At 39.6% G+C, this 24,340-nt stretch overlaps 1 protein-coding gene across 1 annotated transcript; it reads right to left on the bottom strand.

The window, feature by feature from the left end:
* Positions 1 to 11,793: 11,793 nt before the first annotated feature.
* Positions 11,794 to 17,609, bottom strand: rtn4rl2b (reticulon 4 receptor-like 2b). Its single transcript, XM_084947716.1, has 4 exons — positions 17,430 to 17,609; positions 15,964 to 16,190; positions 15,620 to 15,853; positions 11,794 to 13,979 (listed from the first exon to the last, which is right to left on the bottom strand). The coding sequence occupies exons 1-4, from the start codon at positions 17,476 to 17,478 to the stop codon at positions 13,134 to 13,136; spliced, it is 1,356 nt and encodes a 451-aa protein (XP_084803842.1). The 5' UTR covers positions 17,479 to 17,609; the 3' UTR covers positions 11,794 to 13,133.
* Between the last annotated feature and the right edge of the window lie 6,731 nt (positions 17,610 to 24,340).

Here is a 24,340-nt window from a genome sequence, read left to right as displayed (position 1 = left end):
GCTGTAAGTAAGCTATTAAGACTCGACTTTACACTGTGTTCGTGTTTTCCTCCGAAAACAATAAGTTCCGTTGCAGCAGTCTTTCAACGCCTCTCTCTGTCTCTCGCAAGAAAAGTTGACCCACACAACAAAGTAAAGCTATTTTTCGGCTACGAGCCGACAGGGACCCCGCCGTATTAGTCAGAGGTCCCTTTACTACAGTTCGGAGTCGCGGACCTTCAGTAATAGTAATAAATCACACAGCAATAGTACATTCACGTTGTTGTAAAAAGCATGATAATATATTAAGTATTCCAAAGTATTCAGAATACGTTACTGTCATTGAGTAACGTAACGGAATACGTTACAGAATACATTTTGGGGCATGTATTCTGTATTCTGTAATGGAATACATTTTAAAAGTAACCTTCCCAACACTGATTATTATTCAAACCTCAAACGTGCTCTAAAATGTCTGAGCCCTTTTGTGTTGCCTGTCATTGTGTTATTTTGTTTATCTCTACTCACTCTGTAATAGCTTCTCATATTGTAAATCACCAGGTCCTCACTTTGCCACCATAACAGAAAATATCTGAACTTCCTACTGCTTACATTTTTTTTTAAACAAATCGTTAAAAAAGGTTCCTCTGTAGCAGTAGCGGTTTTTGATATGGGCAACACCGGCGGTTGCCCGGGGCGGCATCGTGGTGGGGGGCGGATTCACGGGCATTGGCAAAAAAAAAAAAAATTGCTTGTACTCATGCTGCCCAGACATCAGCCAGCGCATATTGGGAATGTCATAGGCACCGATCGGTTTTCTATTGTCCATTTGCTGGGAGTAAGGGCGCCCTCCGTTTGCGAGGTGCGCCTGCTGCTTGCGGCACAGGGAGGAGAGGGCGGGGCGGCGGGGGATTCTCTGGCTGGCTGGAGCAGCATCTAATAACCAACTCGCAAAATAAAACAATAAAAAAAAAAAACAAACACGAAAACACGAGACATTATGATACAGATTTATAATTTGCACCGATGTTTTTTTAGAAATTCTATACGCGAAAAGTGAGCGCGAGAGCCCTCTGTGCGCCTGCTTGCTGCTGAAGTCAAAGTAAACTTTATTGTCATCTCCGCTACATACAGTACAGTATATAGAGAGATGAGAGAGGCTCCAGTTACAGCAGTGCAAGTAAACAAACAATATATAAGAAGAGTAAGAAAATAAATAAACACTTTAGGACTAGGGGTAAAGGGATCAATAACAATTTAAAATTTATAATTTCCAGTTTGATGATCTCACACACAACCTGTCGACAGGGGAGGGGGCCCCTGCTGCTTCCAGATAGAGCACATTTCATTCATAATGATGTAAATCCAAGCCCATTATGTATTCCTGATCTGAATCCTGGGTTGTGTGAAATCCCAGAAATACACCTTAGGGTGCCAGGGGGAGTGTTCGCCCGGGGCGCCAAACAGGCTAGGACCGCCACTGCTCTGTAGCATTTATACTTGGGAAGGAGTGCAAGTGTTAGGCTAGGTTTAAAGGTAAGAACTGTTCAGTGACACTTTATAAACTGCAAATTTAAAGCTCGCGTGTGATGTCATCACTTCAATCACAGACTGGATATTCCTGCGAAACAAACAAAGCTATACTAACTTTGTGTTATTCAAGTGTCACGTATAAAATCCTGGGTAGTTTGTATGGGATAAAGAGGTCAGCTTGTCGTACTGTGGTGGATTTATTGTAAATAACTGCACTGAACTGCTGTACAGTATCTGTGGTGCCCATGGTCAGTGTTGGTTTACATCAACTGTAATAGACTAATTAACAATTAAAATGATGATGATGATCATTCACTCTATAAATAGTATAATGTCAGTGTAGAAAATGAAAGTCAGCTGAGATAGCTGTGAAACATCTTCTGACATCTGGTTGAATTCAGTTGTGTGCAGCCACAAAGAGCAGCTGGCCAGCTGAACACAGCCTTTACACTAAATAAATCTACTGAAGCTCATATTAAAAATTATTGTGAGTAGTTTTTCTTTTCCCTGTGCTGACCCACTACACATATCTTAGGATTTTCTAACCTGCTGAATCCCACTGTAACCCCTGACTGTACTTAGTCTAGTGTTTAGGTGTGGAGGCACAGTCCCCATCAATGTAGCAACAGAACATTTTTTAAAATGATCTATCTGTGCTTATGTCCCACAGAACAGATTCAAGCTGAGTACATTCATTAGAATTAGAATTATTATATTAATACTGCACAAGGTTCAGTTACCTTAGTACAAAAATGGTTGGTAGAATTGTCCTTCAAGGAGCTATTTTTTACTTTCTTACTTTGAGTACATTTCAGAGGCTGTACTTTTGCCACCTCTGCTCCCTGTGTTTTCTCTCCATGTCCCTCGTGTGCAGCTCTGTATTTTTGATGTTTTTTGGACTTCGTTCAAATAGTACATCTTCTACAGTTGGCTGGTCATTAGAGCATTGTTTATGTACAATGATCCATACAATGTACAATGAGCGGCTCAGCAGGCCTAGTTGCTCAGTGGATAACACAAAGAGGCTTAAGACATGTAACATATTTGCTGTTTTTTTAATTAAATAAAAGCTTTTAAATTGTTTCATGCAATGAACAAATTTAAATAACTAATCTATGGCTACAGATCTCTGGCTCAGCCTACTGAGCTGTCTGAGCCGTAGATAAAGTGTTGGGACCCGAGTTGATTTACTTTTTGGACTCGTATTTGCGTCATCCCGTTCTGCTAAAACCTGTAAAGTTTTTTATTAAATCCGCTTTTCTGGCTCTTCCAGAGAAAGCTTTTCCTGTTATCCTCTGTAAACAGGGAGACAGATGAATGCGGGTCCCAAGGGCTCGTGTCCCATATTCTCTAATAATTTTGTACGATTCCCAAATGTGGACTCGTGCAGGATGGCTGAGAGACGGCATCCAAAACAAACAAGAAGAAAAGTGAGAGAAAAACCCTGCAGAGCACCAGACGGATGTGTTTGCCTACTCCAAAGTCAGGAGCAAATATGGTGTTACCGGAATAGCAGTGTCTCTCACAGTGGCTCTGGAAGTCATATTTTTGGGCACATATAAAGCAATTGTCAAAAGGACGTCACAAGTTGCGTCTGTGCCAAAAAACATGGGCTATACAGGCTCCCAGTGGGAGGCAGAGTGACTGACTCACGACAACTGCTCATCTAATCACTGTGCTTTTGTTCTCCTACTTACAACAAACTCAAGACTCACACTTCTTGGGTTTTACTCTTGTTGTCTTTGTCATACGATGACATCTTTCACTCTTTCTGAATCAGATCAGGCAGAGGGAAAAAAAAAGAAGCATGCATCAAATCTCGAGTGCTTCTTTGGCTCCCAGCAGGCTCTCTATGCAGCCTGTTGCAGAATATTTTTAGCTGTCTGCGTAAATGTTCAGAAGAGTGGACAGATCTTCAGACAGATGTGCCCTGTCGTCACCCCGCTCTCCTCTTTTTGCTTCTAAGTGACTCAAGGCCGGATGCACAGGGCAGCAAGCCTCATCGCATAAATTCTCATGCATGTTCATGGATATTTCTGTGCATGCGCACACAAGCAGAGGAGCAGTGCCAGAAGGTTGACGTTTCATTCATCAATCCAATTCTTATTTATGGCTGCATCTTATTTTTCTGACTTCTAACCTCTTCAGCTGTCAAAGCTCTATTATGGCACTTAACTAATCTGTGTCTGTCTCTTTATACTGCAAAACGCAGACAGTACAACTTTGATGAACCTAAGATATTCAACAAATCGATACAGTCAGTCAGATGTGAAAATGACTTATCAGTTCTATCTTTGCACACAGGGTTTTACTTACAGTTATACATCCGCATTTTTATGTATTAAAAAGACGCACAAAAATTTTCCGTAGTTTCTTTGTTTCAAGTTTAATGAAAACTAAGAGCAGGGGTGCCAAACATAAGGCCTGGTCCCAAAATGTGCCCGCGGTGAGTGTTATTAAAATTATTTATGAAACCGCCTTTTTTTATGTGGATATACTACATATGCAGCATGCATTACATTGTTTAGTAAAAATTAATTTAGATGTTTAGCAACATACATAAAGTGAACACAAGTTTGTTTTCCAAAAATAAATAATACTTAATAATAGTTGGGCAGCCTACTGATTAGCTACCGTAACACTCGAGTGCGTTTAACTATACTGGTAATGTGTGATTATGACCTCAGCTAAGAAACTCAGACAAGAGTAGCATGAGAGATGTTTACTTTGATTACACAAACATTATGTAGGAGTTGATAATAGATAATAGATATTTATTTGTAAATAACTGGGCACGAATAACCTGAGCTTCTTCTATAATAATATAGTATATTTCTAACTAACTAGGTAATACTCCCTTTAAAGATATAACACGTTTTGGGGTCAACCTGAAAAAGCGACAAATGCGAAATGTAAAACTGAGATCAGAGGTCAAATATAAAATGACATTTGGACGTTTGGAGTACCCATATACCAGTATCAATACCTGAATGTTTCCAATACAGTCAAAGGCAGCAGAATTTCAAGTAAAGTTTTAAATATAAAAGACATTTTATGAATGTTTGACTTTATTTAACTTTGAAAAAGATCATAATAACATGATATTTAGAATATATGTTGTCAATAAAAAGGCAGTAAGAAATATTTTGATAAACTGCTTTATACAGAAGCCTTAGTTTCTAAAATATAAGGCGTTCTGTCAATTTCTGACCATTAACTCATTAAGTTGTCCTTAAAAACTTTGGTGGATGTAAACCAAATTTTAATAGAATTTTTTCCATGACCCTACTCCACACCCCAACAAATTTTTATGAGAATTCATTCAAAACTTTTGGAGCTGTCGTGTTTTAAGGACAGAACTATTACGTCCTTGGCTGAGGTAATCGTGCTCAAGTTCTGAAGGGTTAGGGTCAGGGTCTAACAAAAAATTAGCAATACTTTACATTTTACATCCACAAGAAGCTAGTATAGGTTATCAACAAAAAGGTCTTGGGTTCAAATTTCTGTGTTGGAGTTCGTGCATTCTCTCTGTTGGTGTTAATGGGACTGGCAGCCTGTTTGCGGTGCACTACTCCTCTTGCACCCATGATCCAGAACTTGATAAGGGAAAGAATTTATAGTAAAGTATGGATTTTATACCTTATGCAGTATTTTTGTTTTGTTTGTTTCTTTTTAAAAGTAAAATCATGTGCTGTGCAGCAGGTTTTGGACCCAGTATGGAGGAGAGGGAAAAATGTGAACTCAAAAACCGCTTTGATGCGTGAGCTTTTTCAAAATCTCAAACATACAAATTGAAGGAAGCGCTGGAGTCAGGAATACAAAACAATAGAAATCTGGGGTAAACCATGGAGGGGAAAGACACATTAAGGCTATTTTCAAACAATTTTAAAACAGTGAGAGAGATTATTCACAAGTGGAAAACATCCAATCTTTCCAGCAGTGGACGTCCCAGCAAACTCACCCCAAAGCCAAAGAAACTGTAAAACTCCCAATAGTTACATGTGAGACACCACAGGCATCAGTTATAGGCAGAATTTAGAAAAAAGACTGAACAAGCATAGTTTGTTTGTTTTAGCCCCAATAAACATATTCTAGAAACATAGTTTCATGTTAATATTATATTATTTGTACATAGATAGGGAGCACATAACTTCAGGAAACATGGAGCAAGGAAACACACAGCAGTGATCGAGGATGCGACAAAGGACCAGAGGAAGATGTAAACAGTTTACACACATGGTAATGAGGTGAGGGTTAAATAAGTGGGAGACACGGCAGGAATAAATCAGGGATAATGAGAGGGCAGTTAAACTAGACATGGTGCAAATGAGACAAATAACTAACAAAAAAAATGACAAAGTGATATAAGATGAAACACAGAGATGGGATTTGACCAGATACGGGAAAATAAGGCAAGCAAGGAATACAATATGAACTAAAACCAAGAACAGAATTAGAGGGAAGAACCAAATGCAAAGAAACACAATCAGGAAACATTATTTTAAAAAAGCCCAACGCTCGGAACTGGGTACTTGACTCAGGAACCCGAATACATGGACAACTGTTCAAAGAACTGCAAAAGTTAAAAGAAGACATATTTAATGGAAAGCTTTCTTTTTTGATATTTAGTAATTGTTTGGGAGGTTTCCCAGTTGACTCCCTCCTGCTTGGCAGCTCTTCGTCTAGTGAAACTCCCACAGGCAGTAGGAACATTGATGTTCAGTGTGTGAACTCATAGGCAGCCTCTCTCTCTTTCCTTGTTTCCACTTAAAATGATTTATTCATTCAGTCTTGCTTTTCTGTTCAGGAGGAAGGCTTTGCCGTCCAGCAGGCTCAGGTTTTCACGTGCTGGTTAATAGAAGCTGGCACTGCTGTGTAACAGCACTGCAAATGATGTTTGTCAATTATGGATGTGATAGGTTCGCTTTCCTGTTGACTGCAGCCCTGCACTCTCAACCATTCGACTGAATTCTTTTGCAGGGTAAATATCCAGCACGCAGTGGGAGGAAATTAATCGGCTCCATCCTTCTGAAATTCTTTCCCCCATACATTTCATTTCCTTCCGGCCTCCTTTGACGTCAGGGTGTGAGTCTCGGTTCATCCTCTGCAAATACCACGTGTGAAGGTGAACGTCAGCAAACACGACGGCAAAACGCAAACTAAAACGCCAACTCATTCGGGCCAACACGCAGGCTTATTCAAGACAAGCATAGACAGCCACGTGGAGGATACTGTCAGGGAGAGAGAAGTGCCGGAGCGATGGGTTTCAGACAAAGACTGAGTGACAGCAAATTAAAAAGATGCACACACACAAAAGAGAGGAATAAAAGGCAGCAGAAGTTAGATAGAGAGTTGGGGGAGAATGAGTGGGCACACATCATCAAAGTCTGACGATCAGAGAAATTCTAGCTGTTAATGGCCTGGTTCCTGCACCGGAAAAACACTAAATATGTCCCATGACCACCCAGGCAGCTGCTTTCCGCCATGGAGGGCAACCGCCCACAGTTCTGCCATGAAATTGGGACTTGAGAATATGGGAAGGGTAATTACATTGGTCACGATGAAAGTTTTTCTGCAGGTGGTTATCAGTGGAAGGAAAAAGCTGAGGGGAGTAATTTAATACTGTTATCTCATCTCCTCTAACAGTGTGAAACTGTGACACACAGTAAAAAGTCCTTTTACATAACCAAAGCTCAAAACTGCCTTTAAAGTAGTTTTGTCACAGTTATACTGTGAAATACTTTCTGACCTGGTAACTGACTGCATCTAGACATATTGTAGACGTATTTCCTTTGAACATAACAGCAGAGACATTTCTGATAATAATGCAAATAATTAAGAAAACACATGAATACTCTATAAATGGAGTTTTTTAAAAAAACAAAAAACCCCAAAACCTTAAACTTACAAAAAATCCTTATTTTCTCTCTTTCTTCCAGTCAAAAGAAGTATAAAGTATTACCACTGCCAGATGTGTGAAACTACACATCTGGAAAAGCTCAAGAGCAAACTTCTCAGTTCAGTATTCAACAGCAAATTTTAATGAGACATACATTCACCTGCCATTTTATTAGGTACTTCAGAAAGGCCTTAATTCTTTGTGACATAAATTCAACAAGGTGCTGAAAACATTCGTCAGAGATTCTGGTGCATATTCACACGACAGCATCACATAGTTGCTGCAGATTTGTGAGCTCTACATGCATTAATACACTAAACTGCTGTCATGTGATTGGCTGATTAGACAAGCAGTTGAAAAGGCATACCTGAAAAAAGTCACTGGTGAATACATATAACTCACTAACTCATTAAAACAGGGCCTTTTGTATTTTCTTATACCACATAATGTTTTTTTCACTCATACTTAATTCTTATAAATATATGTTGCATGATTAAATATGAAAGATGATGATTACACGAATTGATTATATTAAGAGGCATTTGTGTCTTCTACATTTACAAATAGAAGACACAAATATTTACTGTAACTTTTTCCTGTTTTTCTTCCACGTCACATTGGCAATGAATTAGCTTAGCTTAACTAGCTAGCTAGCTAACCTAAAAAACAAACAAAAAACCAAAACAAGGTGAAACATCCACATTGCCTCTGCCTAGGGGTGGGTTTTGATTATCGATTAAAATCGATTCTGGCTTGGATAACGTGATATCGATTCATTAAAATCCTGAATCGATTTTTAAATATAAATTTATTTTGCCCGAAACCCTGAATCTCAGGTTAAACCTCACAAAATTTCTACAACCACCAAACAGCTAAAACAGTCAATGAGAGCAGGTACACGGATTCTGCACAAAGATGTAAACACAAAACGCGGACCCAACGCATCCAAATCAGTGAGATGTCGCCTTTCTCACCCGACGGCCCGTGGGGGCTGACCACAGCTCACTGGTTTTGAAACGTCGGCGGGTGCTTTGTGTTTACGTCCTTTTTGCGCTCGATTCTGAAGCTGCAGGTTTTATCTCTCTCCAAACAATATTGACTGAACCAGCAGCCAAAGACGATCCAAACTACGCTTCACATAAACATCGTCACGAATTTCCTCTTACTTTTGCTGTTTTGCTTCCACCACGATAAAATCACACTTCACGTAGAGCTCTCTCTCGCTCTAAATCGATCATCAAAACCCACTCCTACTTATTACCCACCAGTCTATGGTGTCGGCCGCTGTTTTTTGTTTGTTTGTGTGTTTTTTTTTTCAACTTACTTCCGACAAGAAAGCCTAATTTCTGCTGTTCAATACAAATTTAAACTTTTTAAAATTATGCAAAATTGCAAAAATGCTTAGCTGTGTCTCTAATCAAACCTCAGTAACTTTACTCTGCTTCACTTCGTTTTTGACTGCACAATATTTTTAAGGTCATCTGCTATAAAAACCCAGACCGGGAAAACCGCCTTTGTGTTTTTCTGTGTTTTATCCTCAGTTACTTTGACACAAAGGAATCAGCTGTGATGGTTACACCTTTGATAAAGTCTCACAAGTGTCAGGTTTCTTTTTATAGATATAAAAATATAGATATGTACTGCTAAGTGATCAGAATTATAATATTTCTGACTGTCTGAGGCAAAATTTCCCCTATTCGAATCGAATAGAATCAATTCGGGACCTTGTGAATCGGAATCGATTCTAGAAATCAGTGACGATACCCAGCCCTACCTCTGCCTATTAGTAGGTTATTGCATTAAAAAAAACAACCTTGTAATAAATCTCAAATGATTTATTTTTTATTTACAATATTTTACAACAACTTTAATTTATGAAGCCACGTAGAATCTTACCTAAATACTATAAAATGTTCCAAGTTACAGGCTCTCAAACTACATAGAAGTAAGTCCAATATTTTTCAAGGTTTATTATGGAGGTGGCTGTGGAGGTGTAGGAAGACAGGAACATCTATATATCAGAACATCAATCCCTGGCTCCTCAAATCTACATGTTGAAGTTTCTTGATGTATATCTGTGAGTGAGTGTCTGAATGTTAGACAAGGCACTAATACATAGAAAAAAAGTGTTTGTAATGATGGGTGTAGTAACAGTGCTTAAAAGTACAGGTTCATTAGCAATTTCTACAAGTTTTGATTCTGTTAGCTAAAAACTCTGGGGAAAACAAAAATGCTAATTGAAAAGTAACAAAATGTCTGACTCACCTATTAACACTTTGGAGGCCTCTAAATTTATTTGAAAATATTCATGGTATGGAGTAAAATTTTGCATTGATCTATAAAGTTTTAGTAAAGAAACAAATTTGCTGACTCTGAGGATTTTTCCATGAATGACCCAGTAACAAAATCCACCTACCAGCATCTCTGAAGCTCTATAATTTAATACTATTATTTGTTTTAAATAAATGTAAAAGCATGTGAAAATTGCTCGTTGATATTTTTTATTGAGTTTTTACTGAGTTTTCGCCTCTGAGCAGTTGCCAGGCAACAAGTAGACTCCAGGAAGTGCCTGGGCCTGGTCAAAAAAAAAATACTCTGACATATATTGCTCTGTAAAGCAGTAAACACACATTTATACAGTGTTTCTAAGAATCAAACATACCAGATATGATGTTCTTACTAGTGATCTTAAAAAGTGCAGGTTTTATTCCTCAAACTTTTTAAATTATTACACACCTTTTCCCCTCTTTTCAGTCTTTGAGCTAAGCTATTTCACAGAGCTATCTGGGAGTAGTGTCCTTTGCTCCCATCTAACTTCCCTTCAGGTCAAGAACTAACTTTTTCACAGCTGATATTTAGAATTTTTATTCCAGTAAGGGGAGATCCTTACTTTTTTTGTACGTGCTTTTGCGCACGTTCTCACTGGGAACTGAGCCAGCATTGGCACACCTGCGGAGAAAGGAGGACAGGTAACACCAGGTGTCATGTAAAGCGGTCAGTAATTGTTTATTTAGTGGAGAAAAAGATTCAAACAAACTTCTCAGTACTTTTAAGATTCAGAGAAGCTATTCCCGCAGATCACTGGGAACCGGGGGGAATAGGTTATGTCCCTGGTGGGTAAAGTCAATTATAATAAAATGGTTTTCCTTTAGAGTCAGCAGGTGTCAATATCACAAAGTAAAGACGTATTAAGGCTATTTTTAAACAATTTTGAAACAATGAGAGAGATTCTTCACAAGTGGAAAACATCCAATGTTCCCAGCAGAAAGACGGAACTAGCATAGTTTGTTTGTTTTAGTCTCAACAAACACATTCTAGAAAGATGCACAGTTTTTGTACCATATTTGTAACATATGACTCATTTATTTGTTAGCAAACGTCAGTTATTGGCTTACATTTTTATGTGTGAGGATCACAGGACTAACTTGACTTTTTCAGATATTCAGGTTTTTTTTGTGGTACCTTTATTTTTTTTTGTTATAAAAAAAAGACAGTATTTGTTGTGTAAAATGCAATTTTTAAAAAACTGATTTTTGTCACTTTTCAGTGAATCTGAACTACAACCAGAAGCAACAATCACATATTTTAATATTAAAATTAAAACAAGGCGATCTGTGAAAGTTGTGAATAATTATTTACATGGAGGCCAACCACGAAGTGTGAAGTTGGAGGCAACTCAGCTAAACTTCTTCTTTTTGTGTGCACATGTTGCTGTTTATGTACGTGCACGTGTCCTTGCACTAGCAAACAGATGCGTGAGTGTGTGCATCATCATCATCATTATCATTATCATTAGCATGGTGAGAGTATCTGTTGAGGGGGTGTGCTGATTCCGGGACACATCACATATTCATCCCTGGTGTGCTCCCGGTTCTGCCCTGAATCATACCTCAGCCCCTCCTTCCAAACCACCGCACACACACACACATCTCGAGAGCTTATTCATCCATCTCACTGTATATGTAATGCGACCTGATATAGCTGCCTTCTGCACATGTTGAGAAAAGTGACTGGCTTAACATAGCCAAGGCTGGATACCTTGAACACGCACTGCATCTACTACACACAGTTATACAGATAATAAATATCCCTTCTATAAACAAATGTCCTCACTTTTGCACGAGTCCCTCATTTTACTGGATGGAATATTCCATGCAAAGCCCTTATTCAATAGGTTATCAATTTCAGACTTGCTGAAAGACTTGTTGCATTATATAACTGTATGTCTTATGCTTTGCTACTCAGGTTTCTGCTCTCTGCTTTCATCTGATTAAGTGTTCGTGTAAATTCATTATTGATTTTTTTGTTCTTTTGCATCATCCCTAGAGAGCACTTAGAGTGAGATTAGAGCAAAGACAAGAACAAAGAAAACTCCCACTCACTTCTGTGTAATTATTTCTTTATTTTTTAATAAAGCAAAGCACTTCCATAACAGTTTTTAAATTTTTCATCAAAAAACAGACTCTAACGAATGTCACAGTATCTCTCATGTTCTGTTCTGAAACTCACAGTCATCATCGAGGTTTGGTTTCAGATTTAACATGTGGGGCCGACGTGGACCGTATGTCACAGTTAGGCTTCATTGGTCGTAAACAACACACATACACTTTTCCATAAACACATACTGGGGTTTTTGTGTGTATGAAGGATTTTTTTTTCAGATTTCAGGTTAGAAAAAAAGCACATACAGACATGTAAAATAATAAAAAACAATATCAGGTATAAGTGTAATGAAATAGGACTTCTGGACTTCCACACAACATGCATACAGGCACTCACTTTTCTAAGATAGATGAAGATCCGTCTCTTCCAGACTTTTCTAGACTCTCTTATCTACATTACTTAAGTTTCATTCACACAACCACAACAGAAAATTTAAACACACACACAAATCAGTTATAACTCCATGTCTGGGATATCGAAAACTTTTAGATTTATAAAGGGCAAAGTGATAATAGTGGAAATCAAGAGGCGCATATTTAATTTTCTTGCCATCCTTTTACAGTCTAAGCATCTCTTCTATCTTCACAAACAACTGTTTACTACGATCAAAGTACAAATCCACCTAGTCCAAGATACAGTGTGCTGGATGTGTATGTACAGTCATGGTGTGTGGTATGTACAGATGGTTTGCTTGCATCTCTGGGATCACACAAGGTTTTGAATCTGAAGGAGGGAGGTTAGTCACTCCTGGTTGCATTGAAGTGAACACCTCAAACTGCTTTACTTCTCTCCTCCTAGATCTCTCTTGTTAATCCACATCTTTATCCTACTTCTGGTAATGCCAAATAATCTTCCTTTAATAATGTTAGTGATAATTGAATGGCGAGTACTAGTTAATATAGAAAACAGCTGGATAGTTTTACAACGCCTGCGCTGTTTACAGCTGTGATAGAAAAAAAAGACATCTGGAGACCCCACCAGCTAACTTGGTAGTTTTCTGCCTTTGTGTTGTCACTGTCATTCAGCTCTGATGTCATCCTAAGCCTGTACTACGAAAGATCAGGTATTTCATGATCAATTGTGTCTGGCTCTACATCAGCTCAACTGACCTGGCACTTTTAAGCAGCTCCCTGCTGCCTTGCCTGTCTCCTGCTTCAGTGTAGCACCCCTTGCATGTTGAGGAGGCAACTGAAAGGACTCAAGATCCAGGTTTTTGTTAGTATTAGAAAGAGGAGAGGGAGAAATCAGAGAAAGAAACAGGTAGAAAGGAGAAAGGAGTTCAGCTGAAAAGGAAATGGAGGGAGAATACGAGTATGGTGAGGGTGAGGAGGTGGAGTGGGCGTGGAGTGATGGCTAGGGAGGAGAATGAGGGGAAGGCTTGGTCGTCATAGCTTGGAGCACAGTCCAGCTCAACACAGCGGACAGAGGAATCTTCATTGCCATAGTTGGTCCAGTATTCTTCTTGGTCGAGTTTGGGGAGGGCTGCCTCATCAGCTGACAGTTCATACTTGGAGGGGAACTGAGGCTTGACCGCAGGGAAAGGGAATGACTTCACTGTTTCTGAGCTCTTCTGGTACGAGGACTTTGATTTGGATTCGGGTTTGTTCTTGGAGAACCACCAGCGGGTCTTGGTACTGAAGGTGGTTGTGGTGGATCCAGCCAGAGAGCCGGGGTCAGGAAGAGGGCAGAGAGCGAAATCCATTTCTCGGAGGAATCGGAGGTCCTGACCACGACGTGTAGATGGGGAAGTGCACACAAGGTCAGATGAGGAGATGCGGGCCTTGCGGAACCACTCCCAAAGGGGACGTGCCTCACAGCCACAGGACCAGGGGTTACCATTGAGGCGGAGGAACTGGATGTCTTGGACATCTTTCATGGTCTGTCCTGGTAGCTCAGCCAGGGAGTTGTTGAACAGGTAGAGGATGGTAAGACGACCAAGGTCACGAAAGGCCTTGCGGTTGACCTGCCTGATGCGATTGTCATGCAGAAGGAGACGGTCCAGGTTGACCAGACCCCTGAACACATTTTCAGTGAGGGTACGGATACGGTTCCCATGCAGGAACAGATGGGTGAGGTTGACCAGATCAGAGAAAAGGTCATCATGCAGAAAATGGAGTTGATTTTCCTGCAGCAAAGTCAAAATGCAACATTTAGTGCTGGGAAAAAAGTGAAAAGTAAAACTATAGACTGCATATAAAAGATACACATAGTGTCCAATGCAGAAGTGACTTAAGCTTGCAATCTGTTTAGTGGTCAGCAGGGGGGACTCTGCTGCTGGTTCAATTCTCAGCTCATTAGACACTTTTGTGATGAGTTTGTGGTTTCAGTCACTAGTTTAATGTCTTACCAAGCAAACCATCATGTTCACATTACAAATTATAATCCCACTAAGACTAAAATAAATGATGATGGATTGTATATAAAAAAGGCTACTTCGTGATTGCAAGTTGCTGTCTTAAAAAACTTGAAACTAATGATTAACATCACAATGTTTACATCTATCTTTGATATACAGTCTATGAGAAAGACTAAAGAGAGAAAGCTGATTTTGAATCCTGAAATCTAGAAATGATTGGAAGCTCACACAATGTGCGACACAAAAGCCGCCTTTAACGAATTACTGAACATCCAACATTTCTCTTTGAGTCAGCGATCAATATGAGCAGTAAAAATAAATAAATAAAAGAATATCTCACCTCCCTCTGATTGCAGTTATAATTTATGCACACGTGAGAAGTGTTCTGTTTGAAAGTAGCTTTATAACACTGAGAAGTGACCTGCATTGTCTGAGTCACACTGAATGTGGGATGTGTTCTCTTTAATTCCCTCAGAAGGCTTCTTGGCAGGCAGTTATTGTCTGATTGGAAGAGAGTTTAAATTCAGGAACAGATGAGATCTCTCTGTTAGCTGCCAAAAGCTGATAGCAACCAAAAAATAATTCACATGGCATCTCTGCAAGCTAATTTTCAATGCATTAAAATGAAATCACTGCCTGTTATATTATATCTCTACTTTTAAAAAAAAAACTATTTGGATCTACTGTACTGGTTTTGAAGTGATTTAAAAAGATGACTTTAGGTTTTCTTTTTCACTTATTTTAAATAAAATTAACTTAAGGATGAATATGAAGTGTTGTAGTAATTTTCCTGCCTTCTAGAAGTGGTGATTGTATCACCATCCTTGCCATCTATATTTGTATTTTAAGTTTGAATTGATATTACTTCCTCTGACTTGCAGATACACTTGCTGAAAGTAAATGTGTGGACATGTGTTTTGTTTTTTATTTTTATTTTACAATTTATATTATTAGAAGATCTGTCAACTACCCACTTAGCTTACATTGATCATTATCTGCATTCAGTTTATAGTAATTAAATAAATCTATTGTCCTATTGTAAATCTATCCTTATACGATAGTTTCAGTATTTTTTAACTGCTCAGTGGTTCTAATTTTCTTTGTAGATATACATTTCTGCATCTTTTTATTTTTACAACTTATTATTGTTTGCATATAAATGCCTGTGGTGTGTACAACTCAGTGGACCTATTTATAAGTGACGCTTCAACACGTGCAATATGAAAGCATCAACGTGCGTGTGGGTGTGCAGCCTGCGCAAGCTTTAAATCAATTCTACAACACAACTAAACGTAGTAATTTTGCATACCCTTGATCATACCCATGTATTACTATCCAACATCTTACTGTGAACGTACTGGTCATCTTTTAGGTGTGTGTGTGTGTGTGTGTGTGAATGTTGTCTTTACCTGCAGATAGAGAAATTGCAGGCTGTACAGCTTGTGGAAGAGATCATGGGGGAGAGTGGCCAGCTTGCAACGATGCATATGCAGGCTCTGCAGCTTCTCCAAGCCCCTGAAGGCTCCACCTTCCAAGTGGCGCAGTGAAGGGTTGTCACCCAGATCCAGCTCTTCCAGCACCCTGAGGTTACTGAAGGCTCCGGCCTCAATCCATGTGATGTTGTTGCCATATAGCCAAAGCACCTGCAGAGGAATTCAACAGGACAGCAGAGAAAAATAAGAATAATGGCATGAGAGAGGAAAAATACATTTCTGCACATAATTACTATAAATAGTGTTGTCACTCTGCTCACTTGTGTCTCAAAGCCAAAAGAGTCTGCGCGAAGCTCTGTGATGCGGTTGTTCTGGAGGAAAACACGTTGTGAGTTGTAGGGCACACCGGCCGGCACTATGGTGAGGTTCTGGGACTGGCAGCTGACCGTCATGGGCGTAGGGTAACACACACACAGCTTGGGGCATGCTGTGACCCCACCCGGCTTCACCACCACCAGCCACAGAATCAGCCATAGGGTTAGTCCACCTGGAAAGAGAAGAAAAAGGCAATGTTAGCATGAGAAAACTGCAGGAGTAGCGGCTTGGAAAAACGTGCACATTGTGTGTGAGAAAGAGTGACTGGCAAAGAAAAAGAGATTGGTTTCAGCTTTAGGTACCATTTCTTTTTCTTTTTGTCTGTCTGTCAAAACTTTTGTTTTGTTGTCAGTGATTCCTTTTAACATCGCTGTGCTCTTACCCGTGACCTGTTGATGGATTCAGAACCTTAGGCTTCATACATAATTCAGCAGCTTACATTACAAACATCAATCACCCATTCATATCCACCTTATCACTTTACCTAAGTATCAGTGGATTTTGTGACATGGTTTCATAACCGTGGATTTCAGCAGTTTAGACTATAAATTAGCCACAAATCAAGAATAAGAATATATTTAAGAGGCAGAAACGTGAAGCACATTGCCTCCCTGTTACATTAACCCTGTTTTCTACTTCTCAGGCTGTTTCAACCAAAAGGATGTTTCCGCCAAAAGGTTGTCTACGCGGAGGGCACGCGTAAAACTAGTAACCAAACCCGGATCAGTTTCGGTTCTTATGATTAATTTAGCAGCTTCTTGGCATCGCTCAGATTACGGTACACAAAAAAGTGGGCAAGGCGGGAAAAGTACATGCGTTAAATATTAACGAGGTTCCTTTTCATCTATTGTGCGCAAGATTTTCCAGCGTCTCACCCCTTGACCTCTTAACAAGTTGGACTATTAGCCGCGCTGGACGCTGAGAGACAGCTGGAACCAGAGCTCTGGAGTCAAATAGGGCATATGTCTTTCATATTTACACTAACGCTAAAGTAACGAATTGTGCGCGCAAAAGTCATGCTTTTATCTCTCCATGCGTAAAACAGTATGGAGAGCAGAGGAAAAAGCTTTGACCACGTGTAATAAATAACTTTTTAAGCAGATCACAAAATCTGTACCCAGAGTGAGCATCCCTGACACGTTTCTTTAACTCTCATAATATGTAGCTGACATATACAGTTTAGATTCACAGTAAAATAATTAGAAAACAGTCAGACTGACTGCGCGTAAATCGTAGTCTACACTTTGTTTTTTTGTCTAACAAAGGCTGCTTAAACCCAAAATGACACGACAATATTCCCTGAAAACACAAAAAAAAACTGAACGTGTTCAAAGGTAAGTAAAAAGGTGTCAGCTATAAGCACATGAATGCACCTGTAGAATCTGCAGGTGCAAAATGGTGAGGAACTTACCCTTGTAGTTGCGGGCGCTGGAGCCCCTCACGGTGCGACGAGTTTCCATCTCGAACCAAAGCCGAAAGCGAGTTAGCCTGCACGGCGTGGAAGTGCCTGCTTGATGCTATCTCTGCTGAGGTTCAGCTCTGGTGACCGAGTCACTGCGGCTTCAGGCAGTGACGTACCGGAGTCCCGAGGAGCTTTTTATCCCCGTGGCCGGTCTTCGCCCACTGCCGTGGGTAGCGGAGGATCCTCTACGTCAGCCTGGGAGGAGGAGTTACCGGAGGAAGCGACTAGAAAGGCAATGGCAAAGCTTGCCACTGTCATCTTGGCGGCAGACCTCCACTGGCTGTCAAAAGAAAAATAATACAATTCAACATTAATCATTTATTATGCTGTGATAATGAAACACAACATAAACTAGAAATTTTCTAATTTCGTTACATTTTCTTTCTGAGCATGTATTAAATATTCTAACCTTTCCCCAACGTTTAATACAAATATCCAGTATTTAGTTTAACTATTGCAATAATTTCTTTGTTCATCGTTTAAGACAACTCGCAGTGTGGGAGGATTGGAGGTGGATGGAGGTGACAAATTACTGGGAAAAAAAGTAAGAATTATTGCTGTATGACTACTGCACATTAAACGAATTTGTGTGTAGCCTCGTGGCACATGTACTCTGGGGAGGTGGAGGTGGGAAAACTCATCTGGCCTTAAAGTCAAGTTATCGTTTCTCTTCTTCGGTGTAGGCCAGGCTGGAAAGAAGCCGATAGACGCCTACAGTTCAGAATAACAGATGAACATGAAAGGGAAACCCAGCGGTGGAGCGAAATCATCTACCACAGCATATGACCTGGTTATATTAGTGTGTGTGAAAGGGAGAGATAACACCACTGACAAATCGTAGTAGTACAACACCTGCACATCAGGCTGCATTTATTCACACCAATCCTCTTTGTAAATGTCACATTTACCAAAGCAATGCATTATTAATCCTCCAGTGGACTGATGAAATGTGGATTTTCTTTGCGCTGTGGATGTGAATAAAGATGATGGGATGACTACCAGTAACAATGACACAGAGTACCCATTTGACTGAATAGGTCCCATAAGTCGCTTCCTTGAGCCAATTTGGCTGCAGAACAAATGATTTGCTAGAAAAGGCGCGATGCAGCGCGCACGGGCGGGACGTGGGATGGATGACAGGGGACATGGAGTTTTGTTTTGTTTTTTTCCATGTGAAATTAACTGTGTCAGGGCAGGGGTGGGCAGAGTTTACTCACAAGTGAGTCCTTCCTTCGTGGCACGGGTCAAGCCCAGGTCCAGCATGATGCGCATCATCTGTTCCCCAGTGAAGACACGCTCACCAAAACCTGCTCCTTGAAGGTCATTTGTAACTCCAAGCTGTGAGCGAAGCGCAGGCAATAAAAGCCGTCTGGAGTCACACGATTTCTTGGCATCGGTATAGTGATTGGGGGAGGCAGCTCAACAAGGAGGCATTAGTGGCCTCAGCGGGGGTCTGTGGAATAGATAAGGTCGCGTGTGTGTGTGCACATGTAATGCACACAGGGTATTCTTGGCCTCAGGGTGAGTGGGGGAGGCAGCCAGCTCATCAACAAGTGTCCACCTTCAAGTGTGTGTGTGTTTGCCCACCTGCATGTGGGCGGCTCTTGGTGCCCCTTCTACAATAATGATCTAGTATCCAGGCTGAGACAAGTTTTGATTCATTCTTGTGTGTGTGCGTTTACATTGGCGCTTACCTGAGACTTACCTGAGTATGTGTGTGTGAGATGCTAAAGCTATGGCCCATCTAATCAGAACAAAATATTAAAGTGGATAAATGTATGCAAGGACATACACACAGGCACACATCTATCTCCATTCCCAGATACATTCTCTCACTTGCCTGCTGTGTCAAAGTGAATCACTGGAACGCTGGCATTTGAACTGGTGTAAACACAGCATGTTCAAAGGATCTGTCCTGATCCTAAAAAAAGTGTTGGTGACTCTGTCCATAACCCCCACTCACACATACAAACATACACACACAGCTGAAGACCTTGTGTGAGGACTGAGTGTGGATCTCTGCCCACAGGGTGGAAATTCAAGGAGAAAACTCCAGAAACTTTGCTTTCATGGATTCACTCTCTCAAAGTTGGTCTCATTTATGTCAGGCTCCGTGTATTTCTCGACCTCTTGGTACAGGGGAGGTTAAGCTTATCATTAAAGGCATCTGAGGACCTAAACCCTGTGAGGTATTGCAAAACGTTATTTGATTTCGTCAACACAGCTAGTCCAAGAATCGTTTTCAAATCTCGGCCTTTTAATGCACTGTGAACTTGAAAGAAATGTATGAATCAGACAAAATGTGGGTGTCTTTTGGGACAGAAAAGGTCTGACAAGACTTAGCTAATGAGACAATGAATCATTTGATATTTTGTTTCAGTGTCAGTGGAGAAGCTTCAGCGTGTAAAGTTCATGTTTAGTTGTGTAATTAACGTGATGATGCAAAATAAGAGAAATCTAAAGTGTAGTTGTGTAACGTGTGCTTTAGTCACTGATAACTGAAGTGGAAAGTGGTCCTCTTTAAGACTAAAAGTATGTGGACATGGAACAGGCCAAAATCACAACTTCATCTCATACAAACATAAGTAATTACTTTTACTTTTATTACTCTGGTTTAAAAACCTCTGTTTAAGTATTTGCAGAAAATCTTAAGGAATTTGTTTTCATTCAGCTTCACAAAGCTGTTAGGTGATAACTTCTCACTCTTTTAGTTCCAAAAGCATGAGGTTTAGGCCACAACGATTATGTTTAAAACAAGGCAGACTGTGGCACGCAATAGGCCTCTTCTTTAGGAGATCAGGTGAATAACTTGGTTATCAAAAACTATCATCTTTCTTCACCTTGAGAAGCTCTTGGGATGCTTTTGTAATATGCACTCAGACATGCTTCTGCACTCTAAAGCTCTGTCAGATCAGTTCTACATCAACTGGCTGAATCTGAGTACAGCCCTTTATACTTCACAATTCATCCTGCTACTTGTACCAGCAGTCACTTTTTGAGATATTTGTTAGCCAAGGCCAGTCTGGCCCTCTTATTCTTGAGTGTAACCAGTGGTTTGCACCTTTTTGTAGACCGCCTGTATTTACATTCATGTGGGAGTCTCTTGATTGCAGGCTCTGATAATGATACACCTTCTTCTACTAGACTGCTCTCTATGTTGTGAAATTGATTTTTTTTCAAGCAAGGAAATACATTTGTGCATATGCACTTTAGTTCTCTTCTGTGGCCTTTCAGAACTTTGGATCTTAGTGAGATGACCAGTGAGTGATCTTGTCTTTATTTATTGAACAAGATTGTTGAGTAGACCACTCCTGTCTCTGGCAGGTTTGTAATGATTGCCTCCCTCACTTGCACTGATATCTCTTGGTTTTTGTTTATCTTTTGCAGTTTTATTTGATAGTTTAGTTTTTGTTCTCCATTCATTTTGGGAGACAAAATCCTGTGGCCCACGGTGTGGCTGGACCCAGACTCCTTCCATCTTTTTGTTCCTTTTTTGCAGGAAAAGGAACAAGAGTTTCTAACAAGAAATGATGCTTAGTGGCAAACTGAAACTGGGGTGTATTTTTTTTGTTGGGGTCACTGAGATTAGTTGAGCCTTTGCTTGTTCCTAGTTGCGACCTACTAAAAATTGAAGTCAAACACTTTCAAATCACACCTCGAGTGTTTGATTTAAATGCCTTTGTAGTTTTGTACAGAGGCATACTGTTCATTGAAATACATATTCTGCATAATATATAATGCATGTAATGAAAATGCATACAATTCAAGTAATCAGCAACTTCAGATTAAATATACATTAAAGAGAACCATTATACTCATTTCTATCTCAACATTTTTATTCTTGGATGGCAGTAAGCATGATTTAAACCTAATAACAAAACTAATTGATCTCCTGCTCAGTCTTTTTGAAGCTCTTCAATTCACCCACTGTCTTGAAACAAGTCTTTTTAAGCTCCTCTTCCTGTAAGCCAACTTTTCTGTAGACTGAATGCCTCTCACAAACAAAAGATTTGAACAGCAGGTGGGTGGGGCTGCTGTGCTCACTGCCAGTGCTGTATGCCTGATATGACCATATTAAGGACATCTGCTGTCAGTGACATCACAAGAGAGACAGGACAACCTATGAGGGGAAAGTGAGGCTCGGATCTCCTTTTTCTGTAAAAACTGTGCTGTCGTCATCAACATATTTGGTAAATATAATTTATGCCCCATATGGGTTTGCTTACTTTTGTCCAACTTGTTAATATTGCAGTTTGTTACTTGCTTCATTGTTAAATCTCTTTTTCTGAGGTCATCATTTTACCAAATGTGTTGGTCATTATAATTAAAATCAACAGAACTGGCTGAATTTCAGACAATTTTTGAATAATTTCATTTTTGATAGAGTTTCTAATCTCACATTGACCCTCTGAACTAGGTGGCATATACAAATATTCTATACAAATCTCACAGTCACATGTATTTATAATTTTGACAGATCAATTGAGCACCAAATGGAATGTCAGATTGGACTGGTGTGTCAAAATATAATGTGTCATAGTATCATATTATAATAATCACAGTCTATGTATGTAAGCTTATATGTTTCCTACTGTATCTACCACTTGCAGCATGGCTGTTTTGCTAATAGAACAGAATAGAATAGATCCTTATTGTCATGGTTCACTAAAGCTCCAAAGCTCCTTCAACAGCAAAAGACAAATAGCCTATGGTATGGATATGAAATAAATTGAAATAAAGCTAAATACAGTGAGGTAATATGCACAGGATAACAATGCAAAATGCAAATGTAATGAAAGAGTTTGTTAATCCACAGTCTTGGGAATGGGAGAAGAAATTGTGCTTTTTATCACTGTGAAGAAACTATTGGTTTTAGATCAGATTGATTTGAATCTCTCACCAGAGAACAGGGGGAAGAATATGTGATGTTTGGGGTGCTTTCCTTTGGAGTCAATTAGTGTGGGAGGGTGGTGTTGGTAATGCACTCTACCACCCTCACCACTCATTGCAGGCCACTTCTATTCTCTCCTCTGATGCTGGTAAATCTCACCATGCAGCCAATAGAAGCTGGTCAGCAGGTGATGATAAAGGTAAGTGTGCTTTAACTTCCTCAGGAATTAAAGCCTCTGTCGGGCCTTCACCACCTCATGGGAGACGTGTGTGTTCTACATGAGGTCAAGCAAGATATGAACCCCAAGGAACTTAAAGCTCCCTGCTTCCTACTTATTTGTGCAGAGGGTAGAGGGCTCAGTGTGCTTCCTGAGGTCCGTTATCAATTCCTCAGTTCTTGTAAAGCTTAACTTCAGAATATTCTGATAGCAGCAGTCTGTGAGGGGCCTGACCTCCTCCCTGTACGCTGTTTCATCATTGTTTGATATCAGTCCTACTGTGGTGCCATCATCAGCAATAGTATGACCACAGCAGGGGCGGATCTGAAGAAACCTTCTTTAGGTGGCTTGGAAATCAAACAGGGTGGCAAAATCAAAGCCATTTTTTTTTTACACATATGCAGGTAATAATAATTCTGTAATATGTATTATATATGGTTAAAATACATCAAACGCTGTAAGTATACATGTTTCATATCAATATAGACTGTAACGTTCTTATTTTCTTTAGCCAAGATAATAAAACATTTCAGTTACATGAAATGTGAATTTTGACTTCATTTACGCACAGCCTATAATAAATAAGTATGCAGCCAAATAAGTATCAAATCCAGAAAGCTACACAACATGGGGTGGTTCATTTACAAACACAAGTCTTTACACTGTTTTTTTTTAATTAGAAATAATCAAATTGTTCTTAAATTTACACAAAATGCCAGAAATCTGCATTGTCATTAATAGATTTTTCACCAAAAAAATAACCATTTTCAAACCTTCCTTTGAACCTCCTAAGGAACAATATTAATTAGGAGGTTCAAAGGAAGGTTAAAATTGTTATCACCATTGTCTCATCTGGTCAGAATGCAAAAAAAAAAAAAAAAAAAAAAAAAAGACCATCAATTAGTTGCAGTATATCTGGGTTTATTACATTGTTATCAGTGATAGCTTAACTTAAAGGAAGACACACATGGACTGCTAAACTCTGAAAGAGAAAACAAGGTTGGACTGCAAGTTACTAACTTAAGAATAAAGGTTTAAACTCAGATTTACCAGAAACAAGGTAAATCTGGTGAGGTGAGGGAGAGTTACGAAAAGGGTAAATAGAATAAGAATCTTTACAACACATCCATTTAAAAATACTACTAAAACTAAAATTAGAGAACAATCGGCTGTCACAGTAAGATGCCACACATGAGTGGACAAAATGAGTTTGTCCACTACAAGACAGCCTAAACCCTGCAGGCCTGACAACAGGAGGTGTATCACTCCTCCTGTTTTTCCACCTGGAGACAGTGTTTACATTGCAATCTGCCTTTGGTGGCTTTTTGGCAGCAACTGTAACAGTCACTGGAACCCTCACTGACACACAAAACAAAACAACAAATACACTACACACTAACCACACAAGACAACACAACCCACTAACTACACACTCCAAACACCCTACACATCACAAATCTCTCACATCTCAAAACTCACTGTCGATATTGCTCTCTTGCTCTCTCTCTCTCAAGCTCTCGCTGTTGCCACTCCTAAAAATTTACCCTCTTCCTAAATAACCAAACCCCACATGTTGCCATAAAAAATTTTTATTGGTCGATATGGTACATTTTTCCACCAATAGGAAAGGGGTGGCATTTTTTTCCTCTTCTCTTTTTTTGCACTGTTCTTAAAAAAACACCCTTTTATGGTTTCTTCTAAACATCTACACTAAACATCACGATAGTATTCAGAAAAGAGCATCGCATATAT

The sequence above is a fragment of the Perissodus microlepis genome, chromosome 2 (assembly GCF_051167445.1).
Source record: "Perissodus microlepis isolate ML-2025 ecotype Zambia chromosome 2, ASM5116744v1, whole genome shotgun sequence".
NCBI classification, from domain to species: Eukaryota; Metazoa; Chordata; class Actinopteri; order Cichliformes; family Cichlidae; genus Perissodus; species Perissodus microlepis.
This window is presented reverse-complemented; position numbering and strand designations above follow the sequence as displayed.